This window comes from Rhipicephalus sanguineus, chromosome 3 (genome assembly GCF_013339695.2).
Source record: "Rhipicephalus sanguineus isolate Rsan-2018 chromosome 3, BIME_Rsan_1.4, whole genome shotgun sequence".
Classification (NCBI taxonomy): Eukaryota; Metazoa; Arthropoda; class Arachnida; order Ixodida; family Ixodidae; genus Rhipicephalus; species Rhipicephalus sanguineus.
In genome coordinates, this window is record NC_051178.1 from 182,218,932 (window position 1) to 182,246,562 (window position 27,631).

Here is a 27,631-nt window from a genome sequence, read left to right on the forward strand (position 1 = left end):
AACATGTATAGATTATTTATTAACAAAAAGGTGATTGCTGTGGTGATGATCATGGAATACATGCAGTACATCTGTAATTCCTTGAGTCAGCAATGTACCTTGGGCAGTTCAATGAGTTGGAGATTGCACAGCCTGTGTGAGAAAATTGTAGAAGATAGCTTCATTAGCAGTGTCATTACATTGCATGTGCATGCTGAAATTACGTCCTAGGTTAATACAAATATGATAAAATAGAGATTTCACCCTTAGGTATTGATCCACTATACACTCGTAGTAGCAGGAAATCAAGAAAAAAACTCTCAGAGAGTATGAAGAAAAGGTAACTTCTATATTCTGATCTTTTAGAGGCACATGCACAATTTTCATAAAACCGGAGTACCCACTGACAACAGCACTTATTATTTACAACCACTTGTAGTACAAAGCACACTGCACATAATCTAAAGGGCAATGCTTAAAGATAAACTGAATGTAAATGTAATAACAGTTTCCTCAACCTCACAATCACATCAATAAAATTGTGTAGTTCACAACGTATATGAAGCTCGGAGCTTCAAGTGCATCTTCTTGGCGTACAGGACTATAATCACAGACTGAATACAGACACATGGACTTCCCAGTGCAGCAGGATCACATGAAATGGAACTTAAAAGGAACTAGGAAAATAACAATTTAACGGAAGTTTTGTTTGCTGCAGGGGTGCAGTTGCCAGTCACATACAAAGCCAACCAAATTAGCGGCAGATGTTCCATTTAAGCAGCAGTTCCATTTAAATGATTTCCATTTACCGAAATTCTACTGTATTTCAGATCCATGCGTATTTCATTTCTGTAAAGAAAGAACAAGAAAGAGGACAACTGAAATGATTACCTCTCTAGGTCAGGATAGTGCTTTGGCACCAAGGCGCTTCTTCTTGAAATACTGAGGAGCAACATCAGGCAGCCAGTCGGGGTCCACCACAGTCAAATTCCTGTGACAAGCCAAAGAAATTGCATTTCTATGCCAAGCAAGTTTCATGAAAGGAAAAAAAACAACATTGCTATCCATTTGAAAGCAGCATGAAGCTGCAAAGGAAGCCTCTAATAGTACTCAGATGGAATGATTTTTGGTTGAATGAAAATACTAAAGGTTTACAAGGATAGAACCTGGCACCATTAGCTCTACAGGGCAGTTGCTCGACTTTCAACTGCGCGACATCCGCATGCTACTTTCTGCCACTGAGCTTGTGCTACACCTACACGCGGCTAGGTACCTAGGTGCATATGGAACTGCCTTGAGTAAGCTGCTTACCTCATGTAGCACTTGGTTGTCTCAACCATCTCGGTGAACACCACGCATGCCGGTGAAGATGAGAACAGGCAAGAAGATGGGTGAATGTGGACTTTCTTGCGTGCGTCCAGCTGGTAAAATGAGAGACAAATTACGAAAATTAGCATTTTACTTGGCTGCCTCGAGGTAAAATTCAATGTGGCATACCGGTTGTCTGAACAAGAATAAGTGCCCTAGAAAGGGGCTAAAATTCAGTTATGTGAAGCCAAATTTAGACACAAGGCAAATTGCAGCGAGCCAAGGATGTGAGCTTTCGGCAATTTCACTACCAATGATGATGTGTTGTTCCCTGAGTATTCTAGTAATAGTATTATATAGTTGCTATTACAGTAATACTGTTATTATTACCATGAACATGTTTACCATTAGCTACTGCCTCGCTGACGGTAAAGCTCAGTGAACCTTTTGCAGCATTCAGAAAATTTAGTAAACAATACGTCTTCTAGTAATCAAAGACAGGAAGCGGCCAATCGAGTGGTATCCCTTTGCAAGAGTTGAAAGCTCTATCGCTGATGGCATGCTAAAGGTCACATTCTCTCTGCCACTGGATGTACTACACAGTAGACTCTCAGTAAATGGAAGTCACTTAAACAGAACAACTGCCTCTCATATGATTGGTTTCGGGCTTGTATTCTGCAGCTCTGTTCATCTCTCAGTAAATGGAACTCCTGTTTAGCGGAACCTATATTCCTGATCCCTTCAGGTTCCGTTTAATGAGTCTACTGTATAAAGATAAAACACGCAGATAGAAGGCCACTGTGCACAATATGTAAGAGGGTACTGTACTTACTGTTATATAATCTCCATTTTTCTGAAGTTCGGCAACATTAGTGAACAGACCAGAAGCCAGGCACTTTCTGCGAGGGAACAGTGCCCAGATTAGTGCAAGGTACTCCGGGACGTCAAAACCTAGAACCTTTATGTCCAGTTTCTTTCACACAAAGTTTCATTCGCTTCCTTACATTGCCTTTCGGTATGCACACACTTCAGGCTGAATAGAATGCAAAGAACTACAAAGAGGAATTCATTAATGCTAAAAAAGAATGGTGAATAGCCCAATGTGTGATTAACCAAGCTGAAAAGCTGAGAAAAATTACAACAGTAGTGTTACTCATCAATGGCAGAGTAACGCTACTCAACAGTAACATTACTCTGCTGTTTATTCAGAATGCTGATTCATTAAGTCAATGCCTGACTAACAAAGCCCATGTCGCCGGTCTCGGAATCGGGCAGCAACACACCACCCTCTTATTTAATACCTTCAACAGCATACACCTAACAATACCATAACTAATGCCATACAAAAAGCTCACCTATTTTTCCATTCTTATCATTGCCTAATCGTGGGAGCACAAAGATGCCTCTTAGCTGAGCTACTGTGGTGGGGTTCATGACTTGATACAATACAGAGCTTATTTTCATTACAGCTTCATTACATGAAACAGTGCAAAAAGTAATGAAACGAAAATGCAAAGACAGGGCATGCATTGTTCTGAATTTTCTTTTTTGCCCTATGATCTTTTGTTTCTGTTGGAATGAAGGCATTCTAACAAGCTCAAATTTAGAACCATTTAAAGTTTATTTTTGCTGTTTCACAACATAAAAGGTGTGAGCACTACAAGCACTGTGTGACTGGTTAAGCAGGCAGACTATCATTAAGGGCACAGGGTAAGCCCTACATGTCCCATGCATTTTTGGCCATTTTGAGGTACCGTTTTCTCAGTGACTAAAGAGGATATCCACATAACGCATATATCATTTTCTTCAAAATTTTCCGCTCTTTTAACTGAAGCATAGTTATTTAAATCTGAGTAATATTAGAATTTTGGTGAATTTTTTACCACTAAGACCTAAATTTTGAGTTAATTTGCATCTTTGAAAATTTGTAACACAAAAACTGTAAAGTGCATAATTTCAATTCTGCTTCAGTAGTTGTATGCATTTATGCAGAATGCAAGAAAAAATAATCAACTGGTTATCTTGGAATACATAGGAAGTAATGGTACCTAAATAATAAAGAACATGGTTTTGAGATAATCAACACCATGTTTAGAAAAAAGCTGAAAAGCGAACTTACTTTTGCCACAAACACCGTTCAACTGCTTCGTTTATTAGCTATGAGCTCAGTAATCATTGCCAAAGTCAATTTTTCACTTCGAAGCCTCCCATCTTGCTCGCCTTGCTTCTTTTGTGAGCTGTCATGCAGCTCTATCTGCTATGTATCGTCGATTGTGATAAACTTTTTCCATGAAATTGACTGCATCTTGGCCAGGCTTCAATACTAATTATTTCAGAATTTTGGCTCATGCGATACTGCCATCATTAAATGAAAGAACAACATCCAATGTCGCAATCCTTAAAGGGGTCATGAACCACTTTTCCAAGTAATGATCTAATGGCCTCAGTATCGGAGTGTACTGCCTCCCGAATCGATTGCCGCAAAAATTTCTCGAATCCGTCAAGAATCAGCGGAGTTACGGGGGTTTGGCGCACGCTCCCAGCGCTTTCTCTCTTTTCTCGTGCCGACGAGCGCACTGGAAGCTAGACAGGGAGGGATGGCATGGGGGAAAGAAGTTACGCCAGAGCGCGTCATGAAACGCGATCGCTCTCCCGCTGTGATTCGCTTGCGCGAGTGCGGCTACCGTGTACTGAGGAGTGCGGCGCCGGCAAGTGGCGGCATCCCGCGGCAAGAAGCGCATCTGATCCGAACGCCGCTCTCGATTTACGTCGGCTATCGGCCAATAAGCATGCTATGTCTCTTGCGACGTACAGCGGACAGACGACCCGCCCACCGACGAGAGTGAGAACCGGCCTCTGTTTGAAAAAAGAGGGTGCCTGGGGAAACGGCAACTTCGCGCTCCGCTTGTGGCCATTACGCGGCGCGCACGACTGTAATATTTGGCAGAGCAGTTCATAGCCGTGTCAGCTTTCCGCAGGATGTGTTTTTTCAATCAGCCCAAGGGGTGCTTCATGACCCCTTTAAGACTCTGAAGCCTAAACAAAGAGAGCAAAGAGTCTGCAGTGCCATTCCCATTAGGTTGACACTTGCACCGAAGTTTGCCTGCACAATTCAGTCTAATTGCATCACAAATAATATTCGCCAAATGCTATTAGTATATACACAAATAATATTCGCGATTCACCTCAAAGGACGCTGAAAAGGCCGAGAGGTTCAACAATGAAGAGCTTGCTGATTCAGCGTTCAGCCCCTCAGTACGTCGGCCGGCATTTATTCACATTTACAAGAGAACTGTATTGGTTGCCATGAAATTTACACTTGCTGAAGATTTTTCAACTCAGCATCTCAACTTATCGACAGGCATGACAGACACAAGGTGTAATCAAGACGCACTCCGAAGAACAAGTGCGAATAAAAAGGCGCACAGCATCTTCGGACTGCCTTAGAAGTTACCCGGCAATTTCCTATACACAGCCGACTCCAGACAAGCATTTTGGCTACCGTACACAAAGTTTTTTTGTTTTTTTTTAGAAAAATGGACCGTAAGCACGGAGTGCATACGAGGGGCTTGACTTAGGGTGCATGTTCACTCATTACTTGCTTCCGAAAAAACTGGTTTTCAGCCACAGAAAAAACTTTTTAAGAAAAAACAAATGTGGCAAATGTGCACAAAGGGGCACCCTTCCCAAATTGCAAAAAAAAAAAAAAAAAAGATTTTCTCTTCAAATTTTGCCTTACCCTGTGCCCTTAAGTGTGAATGTGCTTTTGCTATCACAAAACTTTTTTTTTTCGCATACGCTGCAGTCCGTTACTGCGCTTATCACATGTGCTTATTAAACGTTACTGTATCACACATGCTCAGCTCTTGATTGCAAGGCCTTGTTACCTCCATTATTGAATGCACATTCAAGTGCAAAGCAAATACTAATGCCTTCGCGTAATTTGATAGCAAATTATGCTTGGCCTTTGGCAAGAAGCCGTATATAGAACCAACGCCTCGTAAAAAACTATGCCTGGAACGTGAGCCGCGAACGCCCTGCCCTACGCTCAGATTTTGCCCTTCGCCTCCGGTACTGTAAACACACACAGCTTTCACAGCTGCCTCCAAGCGGCTGCCAACGTTTTTTCACGTGACTAAGTACCGGTGGCGAGCGCTCTCCCACGGTGCCTGGTCGCAACGTGCGGCAGGAGGCATGGCCTCCGCGATTGCGCGCCGACAGGAGGCTCTCTATGGAAATGAGAGCGACGTTCTAGGTGTAATATTTTAGGAGGCGTTGGTAGAACAGTAAAGAAAACACGAGAAAAAAATAATAATTCTTTACCTAAATGCCGTGCTATCCTGGCCACACGATCTCGATGGCACACCTGCTTTCACACAGAGGTCAGCCAGCTGAGACCTAATCTCAATGACCTTCATCATGTTCTTCTTGTTGACGAAGTTTTCCTTGCACCAAGCCTGCACAGAAACATTACTGAGACCTCTCATTTGCAGATCATGATAACATCAGGTAACAGGCTCAAAACTTCAAGTGCCAAAAAAATTACGTGATTATAACGTTAGATGTTAGAAAGTCGAAGTAGGTTTGGTAGCTGTAGCACAAGAACCGACACATAATTTGAAGTTGTAGAAATTCCACCACATGCTCTTCACATGTAAAAAGATAACAGCAAATGTGAAGGTAGGGAAACAAAAAATATGTACTATAGTATTTAAATTTGATATCAAAGTTTAATAGACTGTTCACGCAGTGCATGTGTATCATTACTGGCTCACAGACATTGCACAAAATTTAATTCCCCTTCACCTTGTTTCCTTTGACACTCTTGTAGGCTTTGTAGACATTCAGTAGCATCACATGGTCCCCTTCATTTGACTGAAATTTTTTCCAGACTTCAGCAGCACGTTCCCTCTGTGAGAAAGCAAAAGAACAATCAACAGTTATGAGCACCGTTTACATCTCCATATGTAAATCAACCAGGAAGTTTGACTGAGTTTCAGAGAACAAATATGTTAAAGGTGCAATAGTGGGTCAGACTGACATGTTAAAATGAATATATATTCGTATTAGTACAAGCATGCTTTTGAACAACGGGCATGTTAAGTGTAAATTGTAGAAAGAGAGAGGAGGAAGATATACTTCCCATTTATGTTCACGCAACTTGTGCTCAACATTTTTGCCATTCAATGTCATTTAGTCCATTCATGTAAACATACTTACATGTTTTTCATTGAAGTACAGCACGGAATCACCGGACAAGATCGATATTATGGTCAGAATTTCGTCCCTAGAGAGTCAAAAGACAAGCAATTACCAGTTGAAGTTAGTTCAGGATACTGTAACGGTAACATACACAATGCATTGAAGCAAGACAAGAGTCACGCGAAAGTTCAGATGGGAGCCTACGTTTCAACAAAGGGTGTTGTCTTTGTGAAGGAACCAAAGATGAGTCCCTTTGTTGAAATACAGGCTATAGGTTGAGGCTTTCCTTAGAACACTATGGGACTTGACTGTAGAAACAGCAATGAATTTTCTAAGGCCTTGCAAATGGCAATGAGCATACTGAGGAAGCATTTTTTGTTTGTTTGCTTAACATACAGCATTGAATGTGCAGAAGTAGACATTTTGTCACGGCTAGTGGTAAAGTATCTAAAATGCAATGGAGGTCTCTGGTAGATGATATATATGAGGTGGCAAAGATTAGTCAATACATTGTGATATTGCGCTTCATCACAAGAAAATGAGCACAAGACTGGACATCACTGAATAAAAAAGGCACTATGGGGAGAGACATGTCACTGTTATGCCTGAGCAACACGAAGGCTACCAAGAACCCGAATAAAAGGGAAAAGTAAGGATCTCAACATGTAAAGCCCAGCACATCTACAAGTGTCCCCGCTGAAATGCATCACTACTGCATTCATTACCTTTCAGTGGCTATTGGCCCAAACCCAATACTATTCATGTCATTAATTCGTGCTTCTTAACACAATGCACTAATGAGATAGCTTTCATAAAGATATAACAAATAAGAAGAAACAGCGATGGTGAATACAACAGAGCACTTTTGAGAGTAGCACAGGCACGATGTTTCCCCATAGCTAAGGTGTTTAGCCATTACAGCACACCCAACATTGCAAGACTCTAGTGCCCCCTTATTCAAGTATGCATATAAGTGCTGTTTGAATGGCGTCATTGCTGACGAAGTGAGATGCCTTCGTCTTCCAGCAACATAGGATGAACTTTGAAACTGATCAGCATTAGGCCTAAAGGTACAGATAATTTACAGTAATGTGCATAAGGATGACGGCATCACTTACGTGCATCCAAGCTCCTTTGAGCACAGGATGATCTTGGCAAACCGAGGCTCCAGGGGGAAGGCAGCCATCTTTTGACCCAGGGCTGTGAGCTATAACACAGTCATTAATTCTTACTATCACGAAAGGTGAAACATAAATGTGGAAACAAACTTTTCCAACACAAGGCAGGTTCACTTACCTGTGGTCTTACTGTAACAAATTTAAAAGAGACTGTATGTGCATGCTTCACATTGCAATTCATAGGCTTTACATTCACAGATAGGGTGATTCCAGACTGTATAATTAATTAAACAATTTGCACATTCCCAAAAACTTAAAAAAAGCTTCACTCAGTGTTCATCTTCCTCTATGCACCTACTTGGCAACATTTGCCATGTAGGAACTTGAAGGCACTATCATTCGAAAACGAGGTTAGGAATGGTGACAATGAACCAATAGCTGACAGAGGGCATTGTTCCACTCGGTGACTGTGCATTTTCACGAGCCTGGTGCTTCTCTGAGGATAGTGATGTTCCTTTTCAAGTGACGGAAATGAAAAGTTGACATCATGCAACCTTTGTGCAGCAGTCAAAACTGGCGCAAGGTGCAAACAGGAATCACAATAATGCATTTCTTCTAGAATGCAGCACGAATCAAACTGTCAGCCTCAACCTGAAGAGCAACAGTGGCTTACCTTAACTTCTTCCTTTTTCTCAACAGCACCAAGCTGATGTAGTTTGTCTAATGCTTCCGTCAGGTGCTGTGGTATGAGAGAAAGAACACGAGGTGTGAAAACATTACGCAGAAATATAGTTCCTACACTTTGTTCAAACAAACTTCTTCAGGTGCTATTCTATACTTGTGCATCCCAATGCTGTGCATAGAAATCTCAAGTAGTAGCATCAAATAATGAGGCTGAGAATGTGTTGCTGATATGTGTGGCACAATATGCAAAGAGAAAGAAGAACAAATACTACTATATAGACAGAAAGAGCTTCGATGAGGTAATAACCAACGATTCTTGCACGAAACAAAGCAGAGCCCCCTAATGGTGGAAGCCATAGAGTTGCCCACCCCACTTCCACTTTGGTTCTGGAGCCTCTGGTTTTAAGGACAACTGGAATCGCCTGCATACCTCTGCTGTCTCCCTCCCAGTACCTGTATTCCTCAAGTGTGCGGTTGAAGATGTCTCATAACCAAATGTACCTGCTCACACTTTGTCTTTTGTTTATGCTCCAACACTTCTCTCCAATGCTTCCTCAAGGCTCTGAGAGTATATATAGATAACTAAAGGTATCACCATGATCAAGCATGCTTCTGAGTGAACATAATATGAGTGGCATGCCACTATTAGTTGCACTGAATTCTGTGCAGTGAAGGCTGCTGCTGCAATGAGCAACAGGTGATACAAAGCCGCAAAGTACACCTTCACTTGTCACCTCTGTGACTCTTGAAGACTTGCCTGGTATATGGCGATGCGACTGATCAAGGAGTGAATGCCAAGTGCAGAAATTAAAGTACAGCTCCAAACAACAGTGCTGGAAGCTGTATACAATAAAAAGAAACACAAAGGGAGTGGTTTAGTGGCTTTACTTTGTTTAATTATTAGGGGTGTGCGAATATTCGAAATTTCGAATATTTTTCGAATAGTGTTTGCTATTCGATTCGATTCGCACTGGAATTTTACTATTCGAACTATTCGAACTTCCCAGAGACAAATACAGTCAACATCCGATTGAAAGTGACCCCTTCAAATTTTCAATATGCTTCACCTCATCACACTCTGTATTGCGGCAAAGCTGCTTTTCAAGCTACGTTACGGTCGAACTTAGCCAAGAGACAGTCAACGTCCCATTAAAAGTGGTCCCTAGATTCTCAATATGCTTCACCTCATCACACCCCCGTATTGCGGCAAAGCTGCCTTTCAAGCTCCGCTACGGTCGAAAATGTATTGACTAAAAAAAATGCTGGTTCCAACATAGAGATGAAAGATGTGGCAGAGTTGGGGGCTTTATTAATGCTGTTTTGAACCTGAAATTTGGGCAGGAAGTCCGAAAAATCGGACGCCGAAGCTTTTTAGCATCCAAAATTTCAGATGTTCTTATATATCGACGTCTACGAGGCAGATTTGGAACTCCGGACTTGCAGGGAGCACAACCTTGTTTACCACATTAGTTGGGCTTCCACAGAAGTTGAAAGAGGAGAGGCTGAGGAAATGGCATCTTTGCCCATCACGTGTAAAATGTTGTTGGCAACACTTTGGTTGACCCAAATCATGTACATAAATACAATTCAGCCTCTACATTGCCTCATTCTTGATAAGACAACTATGAAACACCACCCCGCCAATATACTTCATCAACCTTGCAAAAAGAAACACTTTCATGTTGCTATCTCATAAAAATATGCTTATGAATCATCTCCAACTTTTTCTTTCTGCGATTTCGCTTCAAAGTATTCGAGAAATATTCTAGAAATATTCGAGAAATATTAGAAAAATATTCGATTCGATTCGTACTCACACTTCAATATTCGAATTCGCTTCGCACCCGAAATTTTGCTATTCGCACAGCTCTATTAATTATGCATGCTAAACACCCGCAGCAGCGTATTTCTGCCTCTCCAGAAGCAATAGGTGACCTCAAGAACAGCTGGAAGGTTGAACTGAGCTTTTGTCATGGCAAGCAAGTACGGATTTCACCTACCTTCTCTGATGGCTTGTCCATGAAATCAAATGCAAATATGTCCTCAATACCCAAGGCAAGCATTTGGAGGACGACGCCTGAAAGACTGCACCTGAAACAGCAAGTAGTGCCTTCAAAATACAGATAGTACCAAAGAACAAAGGCAAAACACAGTCAACGTCCGATTGGAAGTGGTCCCTGGATTTTCAATATGCTTCACACCATCACACCCCGGTATTGCGGCAAAGCTGCCTTTCAAGCTCCGTTGCGGTCGAACTTTGCCAAGACACAGTCAACGTCCGATTGGAAGTGGTCCCTAGATTTTCAATATGCTTCACCTCATCACACCCCCGTATTGCGGCAAAGCTGCCTTTCAAGCTCCGCTACGGTCGCAAATGTATTAACTCAAGAAAACGCTGGTTCCAACATAGAGATGAAAGATGTGGCAGAGGTGGGGGCTCAATTAATCCGGTTTGGGCCTGAAATTCGGGCAGGAAGTCCGCAAAATCGGAAGCCGAAGCTTTTCAGCATCCAAAATTTCAGATTTTCTTATATATCGACGTCTACGAGGCAGATTAGGTACTCCGGACTTGAAGGGAGCACACCCTTGTCCACCACATCAATTGGGCTTCCACAAAAGTTAAAAGAGGAGGAGAGGCTGAGGAAATGGCATGTTTGCCTATCACGTTGTAAAGTGTTGTTGGCAACACTTTGGTTGCACCAAATCATGTACATAAATACAATTCGGCCTCTATATTGCCTCATCCTTGATAAGACAACTGTGAAACACCACCCCGCCAGTGCTTCATAACCTAGCGAAAAGAAACACTTTCATGTTGCTATCTCATAAGAATATGCTTAGGAATACTCTCCAACTTTTTTTTCTGCAATCTCACTTCGAAGTATTCGAGAAACATTCTAGAAATATTCGAGAAATATTCGAAAAATATTCGATTCGATTCGCACTCACACTTTAATATTCGAATTCACTTCGCACCCAGAATTTTGCTATTCGCACAGCTCTACAAAGAAGAATTCAGCTGTTACAGCAGTGTGGCCACTTTTTTATAAGCAAAGATGAGAGCTTCACACAAAGTGAATATAATCAACATACACAGACCCCAACACTACATAGATGGCAGTGCTACCAGTGTCAATGTGAGGCACAGCCAAAGTAAATAACAAGGACAAGTACTTCACTTGTTTACATTGAATTACACAGAACTAACCAGCCCAAACATTGATGTTGCCAAATATCATACCTCTGTATTTCAGGAATGCTGTGCTCCCTCATTGCTTCATATTGCACCTTGGTGTACAGCCTGTAGCAAATGCCACTGAAAACATAGAGAGGTGTGTTCTAAAGCAAACATACACATTTGAAGTTCTATCTTCTTTCACCTTTGGAATAAGATATCATGATTTAAGGTCAAAGGTTCATGTCCTCAAGTAAACTAGGGCCGCAGTTACTTAAATGTTTACTGCGCAAGTTATTTTTTACTGATACTACTGTAGAAGCAGATAGCATCGAAATGATCATGTTGTAGCCAAACTTCCTTTTGATGGCACAGAAAGTATATTAAACCAAAACAAGCATGTTGCATATTTGAAACGTGCACACATAGCTCAAATTCTCAAGAAAGACTGGAATGAAATTCAAGCAAGTTAGTTGGTACACCTTATTTCAAGAACTAAGCACTCCTAAATGGTTTAATGTTCAAATGTCATATTGAAATATTTAAAGCAGACTCAAGAAACACAGCTTGTAAGTGTTAATTTAGAAGTTTTAAATATTTGCAGAATGGTGGCATAGCGCCAAACTCAGCTGAGGCATGAAATTATGATTAATGAGCTGGTGCTATTCGTCACTGCCTGTGTAATGAGACCAGTCAGGTTCTTAAAATCTTTAGGTTAGGAACGTGGACGTTCCTAACAAACCGACGAGGCTGCTTGCAGGTTTAGAACGAAAGATTTATAAAACATGGAAGATAGGCACACACACAAAAGCAAACACAGCAAACAAAGAAAGAATTAACTAAAAAACAGTTTCTGTGAAGCGAGCGTCCTTAAGAAAGTCAATCTGTGCTAAGACGGTGCTGGGCGTTCGACGCAGTCGGGTGACCGGACCCGAGTGTCGACGCTCTGGGACGCGGTCCACGAGTTGAAGCTGCAGGTTTCACGTGGCCGCTGATGTCCTCCGCCTCCAACGTTTCCTTTCGGCAAGACACCACGTTCGTCGTCAGCCTTCGCAAGCCACTGCTGACCTCCTCAAGGATTCCCACGACGCTGGTCTCCTCGCATCGCCCTGTGCGTACTACTCCCCGACGGGTGAGCCCGTCTTAGCACGGATTGACCTTCTTAAGGACGCTCACTTCGCAGAAACTGTTTTTTAGTTAATTCTTTTCTTTGTTTGCTGTGTTTGCTTTTGTGTGTGTGCCTTTCGTTCAAGTTTTTATAAAGTGTTGGTCGAAACCTGCAAGCAGCCTCGTCGTTTGTTGGGAACGTCCACGTTCCTAACCTAAAGATTTTAAGAAACGAACCGTTTCTCATTACAATGGCGTCCGCGACAGGACAAAGCTGATTGTAGTGTTCAACTACTCTAAAGAAACATGGATTTGAAAGATTTAGTAAGCGCCAGCGAGAAATTAGGCCTAACGGTAGATGAACTGAAGAAGTGGGTGGAGGAGGGGAAAGCGCGTGCGAGAGAGGATCGCGCCGCCGAACGCGAGGCAGAGCGCGAGCAGAACGAGCGTGAGCAGAACGAGAATAGCCACTTACGTGGCTTCTGAAAGAACGAGCGTGATGCACGTGCACAAAAACGGGAGACGGAGAAGGCGGCGTAGAATGAGAAGATTTCGCTGCTTCGCGCGCGTGTACTTGAAGCTGAAGGACGTTGTGGTAGTGGCGAAGACATAGCAGTCGTAAATGAGCGTTCCGTGCCATCGCAAGTATGCCCCTGGCATACAAAGCCTGCCTTCAAAGGGAAACCAAGCGATCCTAATGCTTCATCCAGTCTATTCGAAGGGGCGCCAACATGGCAACTCTCGCCTGAAGATAAATTGGCCGCACCGAGCATGGTTCCAGTGGGCGACCAAGAAGCTATGGAAGGTCTGGTTGAGCCCCTGAAAGCACAGGGCAGCTTCGCGAGCAAGGAACAAGAAAATTTGTGCTTTAGAGCCTTTGAGATGCCTAGCACATTTTTTACAGAGGCAAGCTTGCCTCCAAACAGTTTGAGTGAACGAGAGCCGCTCTTTAGCACAGGTAGTGACGGCGAATGCCGCGGAAAGTACTACCGTTTGGTCCGTTTGGATTCGTCAGGTGTACCCTATGCTGCAGAAGCAGATGGGTTGGACATGGTCGGGGAGCATAGCACTAACTCACCTCAGATGAGGGTGACGTTGGCTCGTAGTGCAAATGTTGAAATTAAAGGAAGTAACATTCTGTGTGGGAAGGAGGAGGCGTCTACTGAATTGCTCAAAATAGAATATACAAAGACTTCACATGAAAGGGCACTTTACCTGTGCTCAAAGAAGGAACTTCCAAAAGGTAGTACAGTGTTTACACAACAGCATTCGGGCAGCCGAGAAGTTGATACACCATGTGTTTCATCAGGTGAGGCAGCAGCTTTGTCCGTTGTGCTGTTACATGCGTTTTCGCCTCACCTCAAGACAGACTGTAGTGGCGTAGAGGAGGTCATTCAGGCGCGTTCACAGCGGTGCGCGTGGTTCAAACGCCTGCGCACCAAGTGTCATAATTTGCACGTGATAGTTCCGTTTGCTTTCAAACAATGCAAGGTGTTTGAATTAACCATCTTCCCGCATCCTTTTGTTTGGAGGCGCAGACGTGCGTCTGTGATGCTTATGGCCTCAGAGCGGGTAAAACGCGCCAACCGTTTCGTGTGGGACGCCATAACTTGAGGGTCTGTTAGGCGACTGGCCCGTTTTTGTTTGTTTGTTTATTGTTGGTTTTTGCAATTCCGCAAAACCGAAATATATTTTTCCCCGTGTTAATGTTCGACTTTGCCTTGTGAAGTGATGTATTCTCTTAACTCTTCGCGAAGCATTATAAGTGTGGTGCATTGCCTCGTGGTCATGTGTGGTGTATTGTGTGTCATTGATACACACACATGTATTGCCTTTTGTTTATGTCGCGTAATAAACAAAAGACTTGAATGGGGGCCTATGTGATGTGTGCGCAGAACTTTCATAGTGTCTCCTGTGTGATGTGGAAAGAAAGTAGACGACGTAGACGACGACGCCTGTGCTCGCGCAAGAATGCGCCAACTCTGCTAGCTTTGGAGGGAAGAGGAAGAAAAAGAGGAGAGCAGACGGTGTTGGGCGTTCGACGCAGTCGGGTGACCGGGCCCGAGTGTCGACGCTCTGGGACGCGGTCCACGAGTTGAAGCTACGGGTTTCACGTGGCCGCTGATGTCCTCCGCCTCCAACGTTTCCTTTCGGCAAGACGCCACGTTCGTCGTCAGCCTTCACAAGCCACCGCTGACCTCCTCAAGGATTCCCACGACGCTGGTCTCCTCGCATTTCCCTGCGCGTACTACTCCCTGACGGGTGAGCCAGTCTTAGCACAGATTGACTTTCTTAAGGACGCTCACTTCGCAGAAACTGTTTTTTAGTTAATTCTTTCTTTGTTTGCTGTGTTTGCTTTTGTGTGTGTGCCTTTCGTTCATGTTTTTATAAAGTGTTGGTCGAAACCTGCAAGCAGCCTCGTCGGTTTGTTGGGAACGTCCACGTTCCTAACCTAAAGATTTTAAGAAACGAACCGTTTCTCATTACAGCCTGTCTTTTTTCCTAAGCATATGTGCATTGTGAACACCTACTACAGAAATTCAAGATGCATGGTCCCCTACCTGCACTCACGACCTGCTCTTCCAGCCCTCTGCCAGGCCTGTGCTTTTGAGATCTTCCTCACTTTGAGCACCTCAAGACCTGTCCCTGGTTGGTATGTCCTAAAGAAGGAACAGAGAAAAATGAATTGCAGCACAACATCTGCTTTTACAAGCCAAAACAAATACTGTATTTAGCTTTACTTTCAAATGATAATGATACTGCATAAAGGTATAAATAGAGAAACTGTTTGGCAAATACCAATAACCACACAGAAGAGCATGAATACAAGCACTAATCTTGCCTTCTTTTACCGTGAGTGCATGTGTGCATGCATCCATGTGTTCTTTTGGTTTGATCAACCAACTTGCTCAATAGCACAACCTTTTGTAGTTGCATATTGCTGCCCGACAGCTTACACCAGAATTGCACTCTGAATTTTGAATGTTCCACAGGCACAACAGTGTTCCCTCCTTGAACAGTGTTGAATGCTTTCCCACCTTCCTTTAAGACCTTACTAAAGCACAGGTAACCATAGACATCTACAGTATGCAGGATTTGCAAGAAAGCTCAATGTCATGGCGCTTGAGCAGATAGCCTTAATTTAAATATTTGAGTGTGCCAAAGTTTCTGTAACCTACAAATTTAGGAGAAACATGCCTTTAATGGAACAGTATTTCACATTGGTTGTAGAACGAGTGTCTTGTAAACTTTTCTGGCCAAATGCAGATAAAAAGGAACCGACAAATTCTGCCAAATGGCTGGGGCATCCATAGCTGTACTGCATTGTCGTGCAATGTGCTTATAACTCGTAGCTTCCACTGACCAACTACGCTGTGTGCCATTTAGCATTACTGTACAATACTGCCCATCACTTTCTCACAATTTCACATCACTATTTTGAGCTACTGTATTTACTTGAGTCTAACACGCACCTTTTTTCCGGTAAAACGGGTCCAAAAATCGCATGCGCATTAGAATCGAACACACACACACACACACACACACACACACACACACACACACACACACACACACACACACACACACACACACTCAAAACACTTGGTTATCATATCGCCATCGGGATTTCAAAAATGGCCGCCTTCTACGCGCCTCAGCCATTTCTGCCATTGTTTCAGTTCGTACGTGTGCTGATGAATTTGTCATCCCGTTCTGCGTTGGCATCGCCGTGCCGACTCCAAATACTCGACAAGAGCACCACTTAAAAGAAAAGTTATTACATGTGCAGAGACGGACGGAAATCAGACCGCATTGCGGTTGTTCAGAGTTCCCAAAACGTGCGTGCAAGACTGGCGCAAAGAGAAGCAGATTATTTTTTACAGCAAAGCTTCACTAAAAGGCTTTAGTGTAACAAAGCAGGGCCGGTTTCCCAATATCGAGGAGCTGCTCACAGCGAAGAGCATTGACAGTGACAAAGAGTTGTCCGACAGCGACGAGGACTGATCCATTATGAGACTCGTATCGCCGCCATAGTGGCGACAGTTTTAGCGGCAAGGCCCGCTGTTTGACTCTGTGTTTTATTTTTTGAAACTTTAGTTCTTTAGGACCCAAATACTTGTTCTTATGAATGTGCGAAGGTTGACTCCTACGGACTTTTTTGTTTTTTTCTGTCACGAAAAATGGGTGCGCGTTACAATTGATGTAGTATTACTTTTTTTGGGGGTCGCGGAAAACGGGTGCGCGTTACAATCGAGGGCGCGGTAGAATCAAGTAAATACGGTATATGAAAGCAAGGTGTAAGTGCATTGCTATCTGCTTTTATGAGCAAAACAAACTGCCCACATTTGGTGCAATGTTGTTTTATGTTACGAAGGTTCAAATGGTGCAATTTCCAATACAGTCTTCAACGCATTTTACCAGAAACAGTACTAAAGAACAGAAAAAAAAAAGACGACACTTCGAAGCCATTGTCTTAATCTGGTACTTAAGCCATAAGCCAACCAGACCTATTGGCAGTTCACCTCTAAAGCAGCAAGTGCTTATCAGCTATCACTACTTTGCTATGAAGCATAAATATGCTATGACACTACGATGAAATTTTAATATGGGCGTAGACAGTACAACACACAAAAACGGAAAGCCTGAAAATCAATAAGACAATTCTGACCTTGCTGCCTACGTCACGAAGTATGAATGCTTAACATAGGTATTTCTTGCCTATTACCTTTCCTTGACAACTCCAGTATCGACTACATATTTGATGCCAGGAATTGTGATGGATGTCTCAGCGATGTTTGTTGAGAAGATTACTTTTCTCCAGCCCTGTTATGGAAGAAACAAAACACGACGCAAGGGGAAGGTGCCATTTAATACCATTACGGCCCATTCAAAGCAGCTTGCACACACAGTGCTGAAAGTAAGCAATCGGACAAGGCTGTATTAGACATGCCAAATTTGCATAAATATAGCATGATAATGAACACTAGTATATAAATTGGAACTTTTTGATGACACCCTGACTGTAGTTAAAAACTAATGGTGCATAATGCAGCCATATCTTCCAGCCTGAAATGGAGTCCTTTAGCACAATACAACAGGAACCTGTGAGAGAGAAACAGCACTTTTTTTTAATATCTTGTTAGCCTTGAAGGAACATATTTTGCGAGACATATTTAAAAACAATTAACCTTTAGACACAGTACACAAGCAGTAGCAAACTTCAAACAGTACAAACTAACAAGCGAATACAAAGTTCTTTTTTTTTTATCACAGTGGCCTTGAAATATCACATGGTTCAGATACTTCTCCAAATAAACGTCCTCAAAGCTAGTGCCCTTCTGGAGTTTTTCACAATAATCAAAAGTTTTCCCAAGATATGGTTGGAGACAGGCACACCGAAAAATTTGCCTGTCAGTTTAAGACACGAGGAAGCATTTGTGATATCACAAAACAAGCTTGAATTCGTGAACTTTATAGAAAATCTGGGAGGGTCAGCAGATCTACACAGCTGAATAAATGTGAAATAGGCAAGTCTCAAATACCTTTGCTGCCGGCTGAAACACCTTTAGCTGCAAACTTGAAGGAAGAGCTGCGTACAGTGGTAGGGCTAGAAGGTTTTGCTCCACTTTAAATGACAAAAAAAAGGAAAAGAAGAAAGGGTGTGTTAAAAGTCATAGAAGCTTGTTTTTTTTTTGTGCTACTATACCTACTGCCATGAAAAGCCGCACAAAACATTAAAATGTTAAATTTATTAAGAGAAAGGACAACAGTCTACAGTAGAATCTTGGTGGTTCTACTGCAACTGTGTTGAACACAACAAAGTGAAATTGTGACCCATTCACATTTCTCCACAAATGTGCAAACAAACATAGTAACGGTATGCATAATAGTAACAACTGCATTATGCCAACACAGTTAATTATCAACTAGAGCTGTGCGAATAGCAAAATTTTGGGTGCGAAGCGAATTCGAATAATAAAGATTGAGTGCGAATCGAATCGAATATTTTCGAATAATTTTCGAATATTTCTCAAATATTTTTCGAATAATTCGAAGTGAAATTACAGAAAAAGTTGCAGAGAATCCCTTAGTATGTTCTTGTGAGATAGCAACATGAAAGTGTTTCTTTTCGCTAGGTTGATGAAGCGCTGGTGGGGTCATATTTTATAGCTGTCTTTCTTATCAAGAGTGACGCAATGTAGAGGCCGAATTGTATTTATGTACATGATTTGGTGCAACCAAAGTGTTGCCTACAACACTTTACATGTGATAGGCAGGGATGACATTTCCTCAGCCTCTCCTCCTCTTTCAACTGCTGTGGAAGGCCAACTGATGTGGCGGACAAGCGTGTGCTCCCTTCAAGTCCGGAGTTCCAAATCTGCCTCGTAGACGTCGATATATAAGAACATCTGAAATTTTGGATGCTAAAAAGCTTCGGCGTCCGCTTTTTCGGACTTCCTGCCCAAATTTCAGGTCCAAAACAGCATTAATTGATCCTCCAACTCTTCCACATCTTTCATCTCCACATTGGAACCAGCGTTTTCTTGAGTTAATACATTTGCGTCTGTAACGGAGCTTGAAAGGCAGCTTTGCTGCAATACGAGAGTGTAATGAGGTGAAGCATATTGAAAATCTGAAGGGGTCACTTTCAACCGGACGTTGACTGCATTTGTCTTTGGGAAGTTCGAATAGTTCGAATAGTAAAATTTCAGTGCGAATCGAATTGAATAGCAAACACTATTCGAAAAATATTCGAAATTTCGAATATTCACACACCCCTATTATCAACTAAACTTTATGCTAATACAGTGCAGTCTCCTGAAATTTCTTTTATGCTGAACACATTTACGAAATGAAGCAGTCTTGTTTTTAAAACACAACCAATGTACACATGCATGTACATACAATTTGGGTCACATTTCGCCTTTGATTTGTTGCTTTTGGTCAACACTACGATGCATATCCCATATTGCAAGATGGCTATTCTCAAAACATTTTGCTTGTAGTCTTGTTTTTAAAGCACAACCAATGCACACGTGAAGATACGAATTGGGTCATATTTCACCTTTGATTTCTTGTTTTTGGTCAACACTACGATGCATATCCCATATTGCAAGATGGCTATTTTCAAAACATTTTGCTAGTAGTCGTGTTTTTAAAACACAACCAATGTACACGTACACGTGAAGATACAAATTGGCTCATATTTCACCGTTGATTTCTTGTTTTTGGTCAAAACTACGACGCACATCCCATATTGCAAGATGGCTATTCTCAAAACATTTTGCTTACGGTGATGTACATGTTTTTGGGTATCCTTTCACAGTACCTGGATCAAGCTGAAGCCGTGTTTCCCTCGCAGCTCGGACGGCCGATTCAATTTCTTCTTGGCCAGTGCAAAAGACGAGGATGTCCCTGAGAGACAAAGCGTTTAAAGAATGCACTTACAAGCCAATTCTACAGCACCACAATGCACGAGCACTCATTCAAGATATACTGAATGCTAGTCTCATACCACAGCAGGCTACTAATCGTGCTAGAAGACGTCACTAATAAGCATAGCAGACGTTATGTTCATCAAGAAGCAAACGACTCAATTTCACTAACGCAATAAAGATTTGCGCAAAGCACTGAATGCAGGTTAGGCCGTCTCTTTATGCATGATAAGCACCTCTGACATGCTGTTCACCTTGCCTTATGTACTGCTCTCAAGACATGAAATATAGGTGATATGTATTAGAAATCAGTAGTTTCACTGAAATACTTATTAACACAATTTTCTGAGCTGCTTGCCTGTGAGATACAAAGGTTACACTCAATTTCATATCTTGCATAAATTAAGCATAATGGCTACAACAATGTGCTGAGGGTCTCTTGTGACAAGTGAGTGGTTAATTGGGAAGCAAAGAGGACCAAGTAGTACTTACCCTGGCCCTTGATTTCGATGTATCTGAAAGACAGTGACTAATGCAGAGAAGATGTAGTCTTCTTGAGGCTTCACAGCGTACATCATCTATGGGAAGACAGAAAGAGACACATTGTCTTATCGTGAGGCAAACCAGAATCAGGCCACTGAATTGAGGCTGCATTTATGTAAGGATTCTCCCCCAGCCACAGCAAGTGGCTGATACCAGCAGAAGTGAAGACCCAGCACCATGCAAGCCAATCGCAAAGGGCAAAAAGAACGGAAAAAGAGTCATTACATACTAAAACCCCTGGTAATGAAGCACATAGCTGCAATCTGACTTCAAGTACACCAGGAGATGCAAAGCACATTTCTCCTTGCCACTTCACAATGGAGCTAAAGCAAGTGTACCCACTGTACTAGTGTGCCTATATTGTAGGCAAAAACAAATGCTCCCTACAATTTGTGCCAATGCTCCACTACAAAACACATTTTTGTGTGTGTGTCCCTTATGAAACACTCCACAACAGTGATGAGAAGTAGTTAAACAGGAAATGTCGCTCCAGTAATATTTTCCTGATCAGCGATTTCTCGTCACTTCAAGACTCCATCTTTCCCTACTCTTCAGCCTTGTTTGAACTCAACAATAGCACACTTTTGCAAGACTAGTTCTACTATTGTTGTTACCTTGTAAAAATGTGTATTGTCATTGTGTGTGCTTATTCAAAGGTGCACAGTGTTCTTTTTTGAGCCACTCCTACAAGTACTAGTACAGTGAACTAAATTTGGAGCTTTCTCGTTGAACACATGCACTGATAACCAATACAAGATCAAGTGCCCACTCCCTAACAAAAAGCATGCCTTCTGCAAAGGTATTTGCTGATGTTTCTACAGATCAGAAAACGAATCGTCAATGCAATTTTGCTTGTTCTGCGATTTGACGGGACAAGCCACCAACACAGAACAGGGGAGCTCACCTCAATGGGGTGTTGTCGTCCCTCGAGTGTGTACACAGGAGCATTGTTGAAATAACGAGAAAAGTGGTCAACGTCCATTGTGGCTGACATTACCACAATCTGTGAGAAGAAACAAATCGGCAACAGTTTGCAGAGCAATCGGGTGAACCACAATATAATTAGAATCATCCCAATGCCAAATTCAAGTGCGCTTGTGCGATGATCGACAACACAGGTGAATCCTACTATGTTGTGAACCCCAATGCCGATGCAAAAACATTAGCTCGCAACTATAATTATCACAGGATTTATCTGACTTTTACTGCGTGCTTTTGTTCAGAAAATTCATTCAACAGTGAAGCGGCCTGACGTGAAACCAAAAGTGCACTCACAGCGACGTAATCAGAACCGGCCTGGTGCACGTCATTACCACGTCATTACCATTGGCATCACAAGATGGTAACCACCATGGATGGCAAGTTCCATGATGACTTGCCATTTTTATCTGATGACAAGTGCACTTAAATGACAAGTTATTTTACTTGTTCAGCTATCAGCAACAAGTCACATCATGCGTTGTTGGTGTTCCGGTAATCCTCATGCACTGCAGTATGGACTAGTGAAATGGTTAGTCTGGTGCGGGCAACCATCCCGTTCGTGACTGCTAAGAAGCTGTTTGGTAAATGCAGGGCATTGAATGCACTATCGACCCTAAACACGAGGAAGTATTTTGTTCATCATAGTGATAGTGTGCTGCCTATAAATAATCTAGGTGGACATCAAGTAACTGAAGTGTCATTGCGTGAAGATAAAATTCACTGGCTTCATTTTCTTGCCGTTGCGAGTATCAAGATGTATGCAGTTTGTCTTGGTAAAAAATTGGGTGTGTGTTCCATTTCTACGCAGCTTGGGAGCTCTAATGTCAGCCTGAAGTTAATTTTTTACTTCGAAACCAGTAAAATGCGAGTGTGTGTTCGATTCATAGATGTGTTACAATCGGGTCAAGTACTACCAAACGAGTCTGCGGCATACTTTGTTTTTTTTCCTACCTCCTGCTTAATTCGACTTGCTGGATAAGTCGACCAATTTCATCTGTCCCACCAGAGTCAAATCAACGGAAGTAGACTGTGCTGTGCTAAATGTGAGTGTGCCGATAAATCTTTTTCACTGGTAAGTGACAATGAAACAAAGGTTAGCACAATACCTTCAGTGGAGTCATGCTCAGGCGTTGCCGCTCCTTTTGAGCAGTTTTCACCACACCAAAGAGGATGTCCGTGTTCACGGTCCTCTCGTGAGCTTCGTCTAGTACCACAACTGCATATCTGTAGTGATCGAAAGCCCCATTAGAAAGAAGAAAAAAAAGAAAAAGAAACACCAGTCTCAGTATCAGCCAAAGCACCAATATCAATAGCCAAGACAGTATGCAATGATAGTGTTTCATCAATTATCATTGCCCACAAAACAAAAAAATGTAAAAGTGGCACACAAGTATACAGCAGCAGACCAATCACTGTCAATGTGAAATAAGGTTTTACACTCAAACCTCGTTATAACGAACACGGATATAACGAATTATCGGTTATAACAAAATAAATGAAGAATAGTCTTGTCATAAATAAAGTGCTACAAATAAACATTTATAACGAATTTCGGATATAACGAAGTTATTTTAGTGGCAGATGTGATTTTGTTATAATGAGGTTTGAGTGTACGTGCCTCCAAAGAATGACGATTCCAGCCCATTCTCTTCTTGTTCCCTTTATCAAGCTTCCTCATTCTCACTTTTTTCAGTCTTTTTTTTTTTTTGCCTCTGTTCCATCAATGTCATCATAGCGTAGCTAGCTGGTACAGAAGTTCTAAGGTGGCAAACTGCCAGATCGAAAACCAGTTGTAATGCTTTTTCTGTTGACATTATATCTTGCTGATATCACCAGGACATGATGGAAACTACTGTAGCGATGGCAACAACATAAGCTGCTGACATGAATTCAACTGAAATGTTCCTTTAATGGCTGTAACCCCTCCCCTTTCCCTGCTTCAATACTAAGATAGGTGTGAAAGGGTTTATTTGCAAATGTAAAGAAAGAACTGTGCAAGATACATGACTATCTTTTTATGGCAAACTAGTGCCTGAGACACAAAAGAAAGTTCGCCCAGTATGCCACTTACCTTCGAAGGAGAGGGTCCAATAAGGCCTCTCGTAACAACATGCCATCGGTCAGGTACTGCAATGTATCAACAGTTTAATGCTTTACCTCTATTTTGAAAGTTGTAGAACAGAAGTGACGACATTATCAGCCAGGCAAGCAGTAAATCATTTTAGTTTGGCAAATATTTTTTTAAAGAAAGGACGCAACAATCTGCATACTATCAATCAGATTATGAAGAAACAAAAAATGTGGGAACCTTTATCCTGGTAGCATTGCTCGTTGTGTCATCAAAGCGAACGGAGTAACCAACCTGCAAACCACCCAAAAAATTATCGTTAAAAAAAAACAGTAAAGAATACGATGCTGTTGTGCTATGCAAGATCTTACATACCAAGTCGCCAAGCTCGACGCCCATTTCCATGGCAACTCTGTCAGCAACAGTGACGGCAGCTACTCTTCTTGGCTGCAACAAAATATATCTTGCATTGCCACAGCAAGGAGTAAACGAAGTAGTTAACAATGAAAGAAACTTGGAAGCTCTAAACGGTGGCAGTGGTGAACACAAAGAAGCTAACTTGATGGCAAAAAGTGCCAGTCCACTGCTTTGAATACATCACGAAATGCTGTGCCACCGGAATATGCCTGCACCAGCAGTACAAGTCAGTGCAATACCTCCTGTAACACTAATAGAAATAACTTTGCATAAAAGTAGTTTATATTTAGCTTGAATAATGGACAGTCAGACTCTTTCAGACTAATAAGGCGGCAACAGGGGCTAGTTGGTACGTCTTCATGCTTGTAGTGCGCTGCCAGTGGACACGGACGAGAAAAAAGAAACGAGGAAAGCAACACAGGGTGATGCGCAAACTCACGACTACTTTATTTCGATCATGTACAGCCTTATGTACGTACAAGAAAGAAGGAACATGAAATGACGGGGGGGAAGGGGGGGGGGGGTTCGGTGATAGGATGTAGAACACACACACACAAAAAAAGAGAAATAAACATATCAGGGGCTTCAAGCAATGTCACCGAAAACGTGTCAAGGAATTACGTATGCGGTGATACGGTTTCCTTCAAAAAGTTAATTTCTTTTTGAGAAAGGGTGATCGAGGGTGTGTTAACGCACCCTTCGCTGATATGCATGTAAAATGCTTCGGTAATTTCCCTCTCTGTCTGATCTAATGATCGTGCCAAAGCTTTTGTGTCAGGGAACATCGCCGTGCACTTACAATTCTGCGCAGTGGGAAGCCAAATGACCAGGGTGTGTTAACAGCGATACAGCGCAATTATGCTCTTTTAGCCTCTCATTAATGCACCTCCCCGTTTGGCCTATGTACTTCCTATTGCAGGAGAGGGGGATGCCGTAAACAACGCCTTCTGAGCATTCCACAAATTTGTTCCTGTGCCTAACACTACAGCTAGTTTCCTTCCTTTCGCTTTCACCACTGTTGACCCTTTTGCAAAGCCCTTTTAGTTTGTTTGGCGCTGAAAAAACAACTCGTACGTCAAACTTTGACATGACTTTCTTAATCCTATGGGAGAGATGATGGATGTGCGGAATGACAGCCGGTCTATCCAAGCTGCCACTCGACCTAGAGGGTTGCTCTATCTTCCCAGTAGTGAGGATTGCAAGGGCCTTTTCAGCAACCGAGCAGATAACCTTATCCGATAACCTAAGTGCTTCTCTAATCAAACTCAGTGACTTTTGCCTGTTAGAAAATGCTTTAGAAACTTGATTAGACGATGACAGTGCCTGCTGCAAAACAGTTAAGCCAGAAGCCTTAATGAAGTGCAGTGCCTAATTAAACCAAGAACTGAACCACCAGCTACCTCTGAACTCGCAGCACTGTGTCAGGGGAACAAACATTTATTGCAGATCCACAAGTAGTCATCACAGAATGACGCACCATATGTTATGCATGGTGGAATTAAACAACGATCATTATCAGGCTGCAGCAACCTCCCTTACCTTGGCACTACTGTTGAGTGACACTTCAAAATACCATCCCCACACTTACACCACAGAAAATAGTGGTTTGTCATCTTCATGCATCACAACAGGTACCAAGTTATGCTCCCATTTTCTTCTGTTACATAACACAGATGCATCATCATCATCATCATCATCATCATCATCATCATCATCATCATCAGCCTGTCTACGCCCACTGCAGGGCAAAGGCCTCTCCCATGTTCCGCCAATCAACCCGGTCCTGTGCTTTCTGCTGCCACGTTATACCTACAAACTTCTTAATCTCATCTACCCACCTAATTTTCTGTCTCCCCCTCACGCGTTTGCCATCTCTTGGAATCCAGTCAGTTACCCTTAATGACCACCTGTTATCCTGCCGACGTGCTACGTGCCCGGCCCATATCAATTTCTTCTTCTTGATTTCAACTATGATATCCATAACCCCCGATTGTTCCTGACCCACTCTGCTCTCTTCCTGTCTCTCAAGGTTACACCTATCATTTTCCTTTCCATTGCTCACTGCGTCGTCCTCAATTTAAGTTGAACCCTCTTTGTAAGTCTCCAGGTTTCTGCTCCGTAGGTAAGTACCGGTAAGATGCAGCTGTTATATACCTTCCTCTTGAGGGATAGTGGTAGACTACCATTCATGATTTGACAATGCTTGCCGAATGAGCCCCATCCCATCCTTATTCTTCTAGTTATTTCACTCTCATCGTTTGGCTCCGCAGTTACTACCTGTCCTAAGTAGACGTACTCCTTTACAACTTCCAGTGTCTCGCCACCTATCGCAAAGTGCTGTTCTCTGCCAAGATTGTTCCACATTACTTTTGTTTTATGCATATTAATTTTCAGACCTACTCTTCTACTTTCCGTATCCAGTTCAGTAATCATGAGCTGTAATTCGTCTCCCGCGTTACTCATCAATGCAATGTCATCAGTTAATCGCAGGTTACCGAGATACTCTCCATTAACTCTTATCCCTATTCTTCCCAATCTAGGGCCCTGAAAACCTCCTGTAAACACGCGGTGAATAGCATTGGAGAGATCGTGTCTCCCTGCCGTACGCCCTTCTTTATTGGGATTATGTCGCTTTTCTTTATGGAAGACTATAGTGGCTGTGGATCCGCTGTAGATACAAATACAATATACAAAAAGCAATATACAAATAAACATGGTAACCCTTTTGTGTTGCTCTCTGCTTGGGTGAGTACATCGTGAAGCAATGATTGAAAAGTGCTTACGGGAAATAATGGAAGGTGTACTTGGTCAGAACTATTTTACAGCTTTTTCTAAATGTAACCACAAGACATGCATCATCAAATACATTGCTGTTGACAAACCTGTGTAATGCCGACGATCCCTCGTTTTGTGAAAGCCAGTGGCATGGAGATACTGCAGCAAAGGAAGACAACGAAATTACCAACATACACACTACAGATGCTTGTAAGAAAAAAGGAGATAACATCCAAGCAAACAGGCAAGTCACAAAAATGAAGCACTGACTGGGCAAGAAAAATACCTGTGGAAGCTGCGTCGTCTTTCCACAGGCAGTCTCTCCTATAAGGATGACACAGTCCCTTTGCTTCACAACCCGCACCAACTCTTTTCTCACAGGGAAGATTGGCAACGCTCTGCGCTGCTTGTGGAGGTGCGCTTTGATTCGCGCCTTTCAACCTCTTCATCGTCTTCCACCGTATCACTGGTGTTTACATTACTGTTTGCCACATTCCACAGTTGTGTCGGCGTAGTGTCCCGTCATCGTGGATGGTGTGTCCTCAGAGTTCGTTGCAACGGCACTGTATGACACAAATTTGTGATTCCTAGTTCCACATAATGTGCTAGTGTCGGTGAGCTCTGCTATGCTATCACTGCTCAGTTTTGGCTTCTTTAGTCACTGCACAAGTCTGAACTTTCAGGTCCCCTCTGTGCTTGATAGTAATTTTCGCTTGCGATTTCGCCGCTTCTTTTTCTTCAGTTCCGGAGCCTGAATGACTGTCATTTCGAATCGGGCTCGGCAGTCGGCACTGGTGTGGGCCTCTGCTCTCAGTGGGACAGTGCGATTCTTAAGGCG

General features: G+C 42.5%; 1 protein-coding gene across 1 annotated transcript; it reads right to left on the reverse strand.

Annotated features, from left to right (window-relative positions):
• Nucleotides 1-27,231, reverse strand: LOC119387784 (ATP-dependent RNA helicase DHX33). The gene is made up of 23 exons (XM_037655297.2): nucleotides 27,080-27,231; nucleotides 26,901-26,952; nucleotides 23,977-24,048; nucleotides 23,842-23,895; nucleotides 23,605-23,660; nucleotides 22,640-22,757; nucleotides 21,457-21,555; nucleotides 20,502-20,587; nucleotides 19,904-19,989; nucleotides 18,117-18,199; nucleotides 17,300-17,397; nucleotides 15,135-15,233; nucleotides 11,533-11,607; nucleotides 10,292-10,382; nucleotides 8,281-8,346; nucleotides 7,608-7,696; nucleotides 6,508-6,574; nucleotides 6,094-6,198; nucleotides 5,611-5,744; nucleotides 2,120-2,186; nucleotides 1,291-1,400; nucleotides 871-970; nucleotides 1-132 (listed from the first exon to the last, which is right to left on the reverse strand). Exons 2-22 carry the CDS (start codon nucleotides 26,943-26,945, stop codon nucleotides 880-882), a joined length of 1,791 nt encoding a protein of 596 aa, XP_037511225.1. The 5' UTR covers nucleotides 26,946-26,952; nucleotides 27,080-27,231; the 3' UTR covers nucleotides 1-132; nucleotides 871-879.
• Nucleotides 27,232-27,631: the final 400 nt, after the last annotated feature.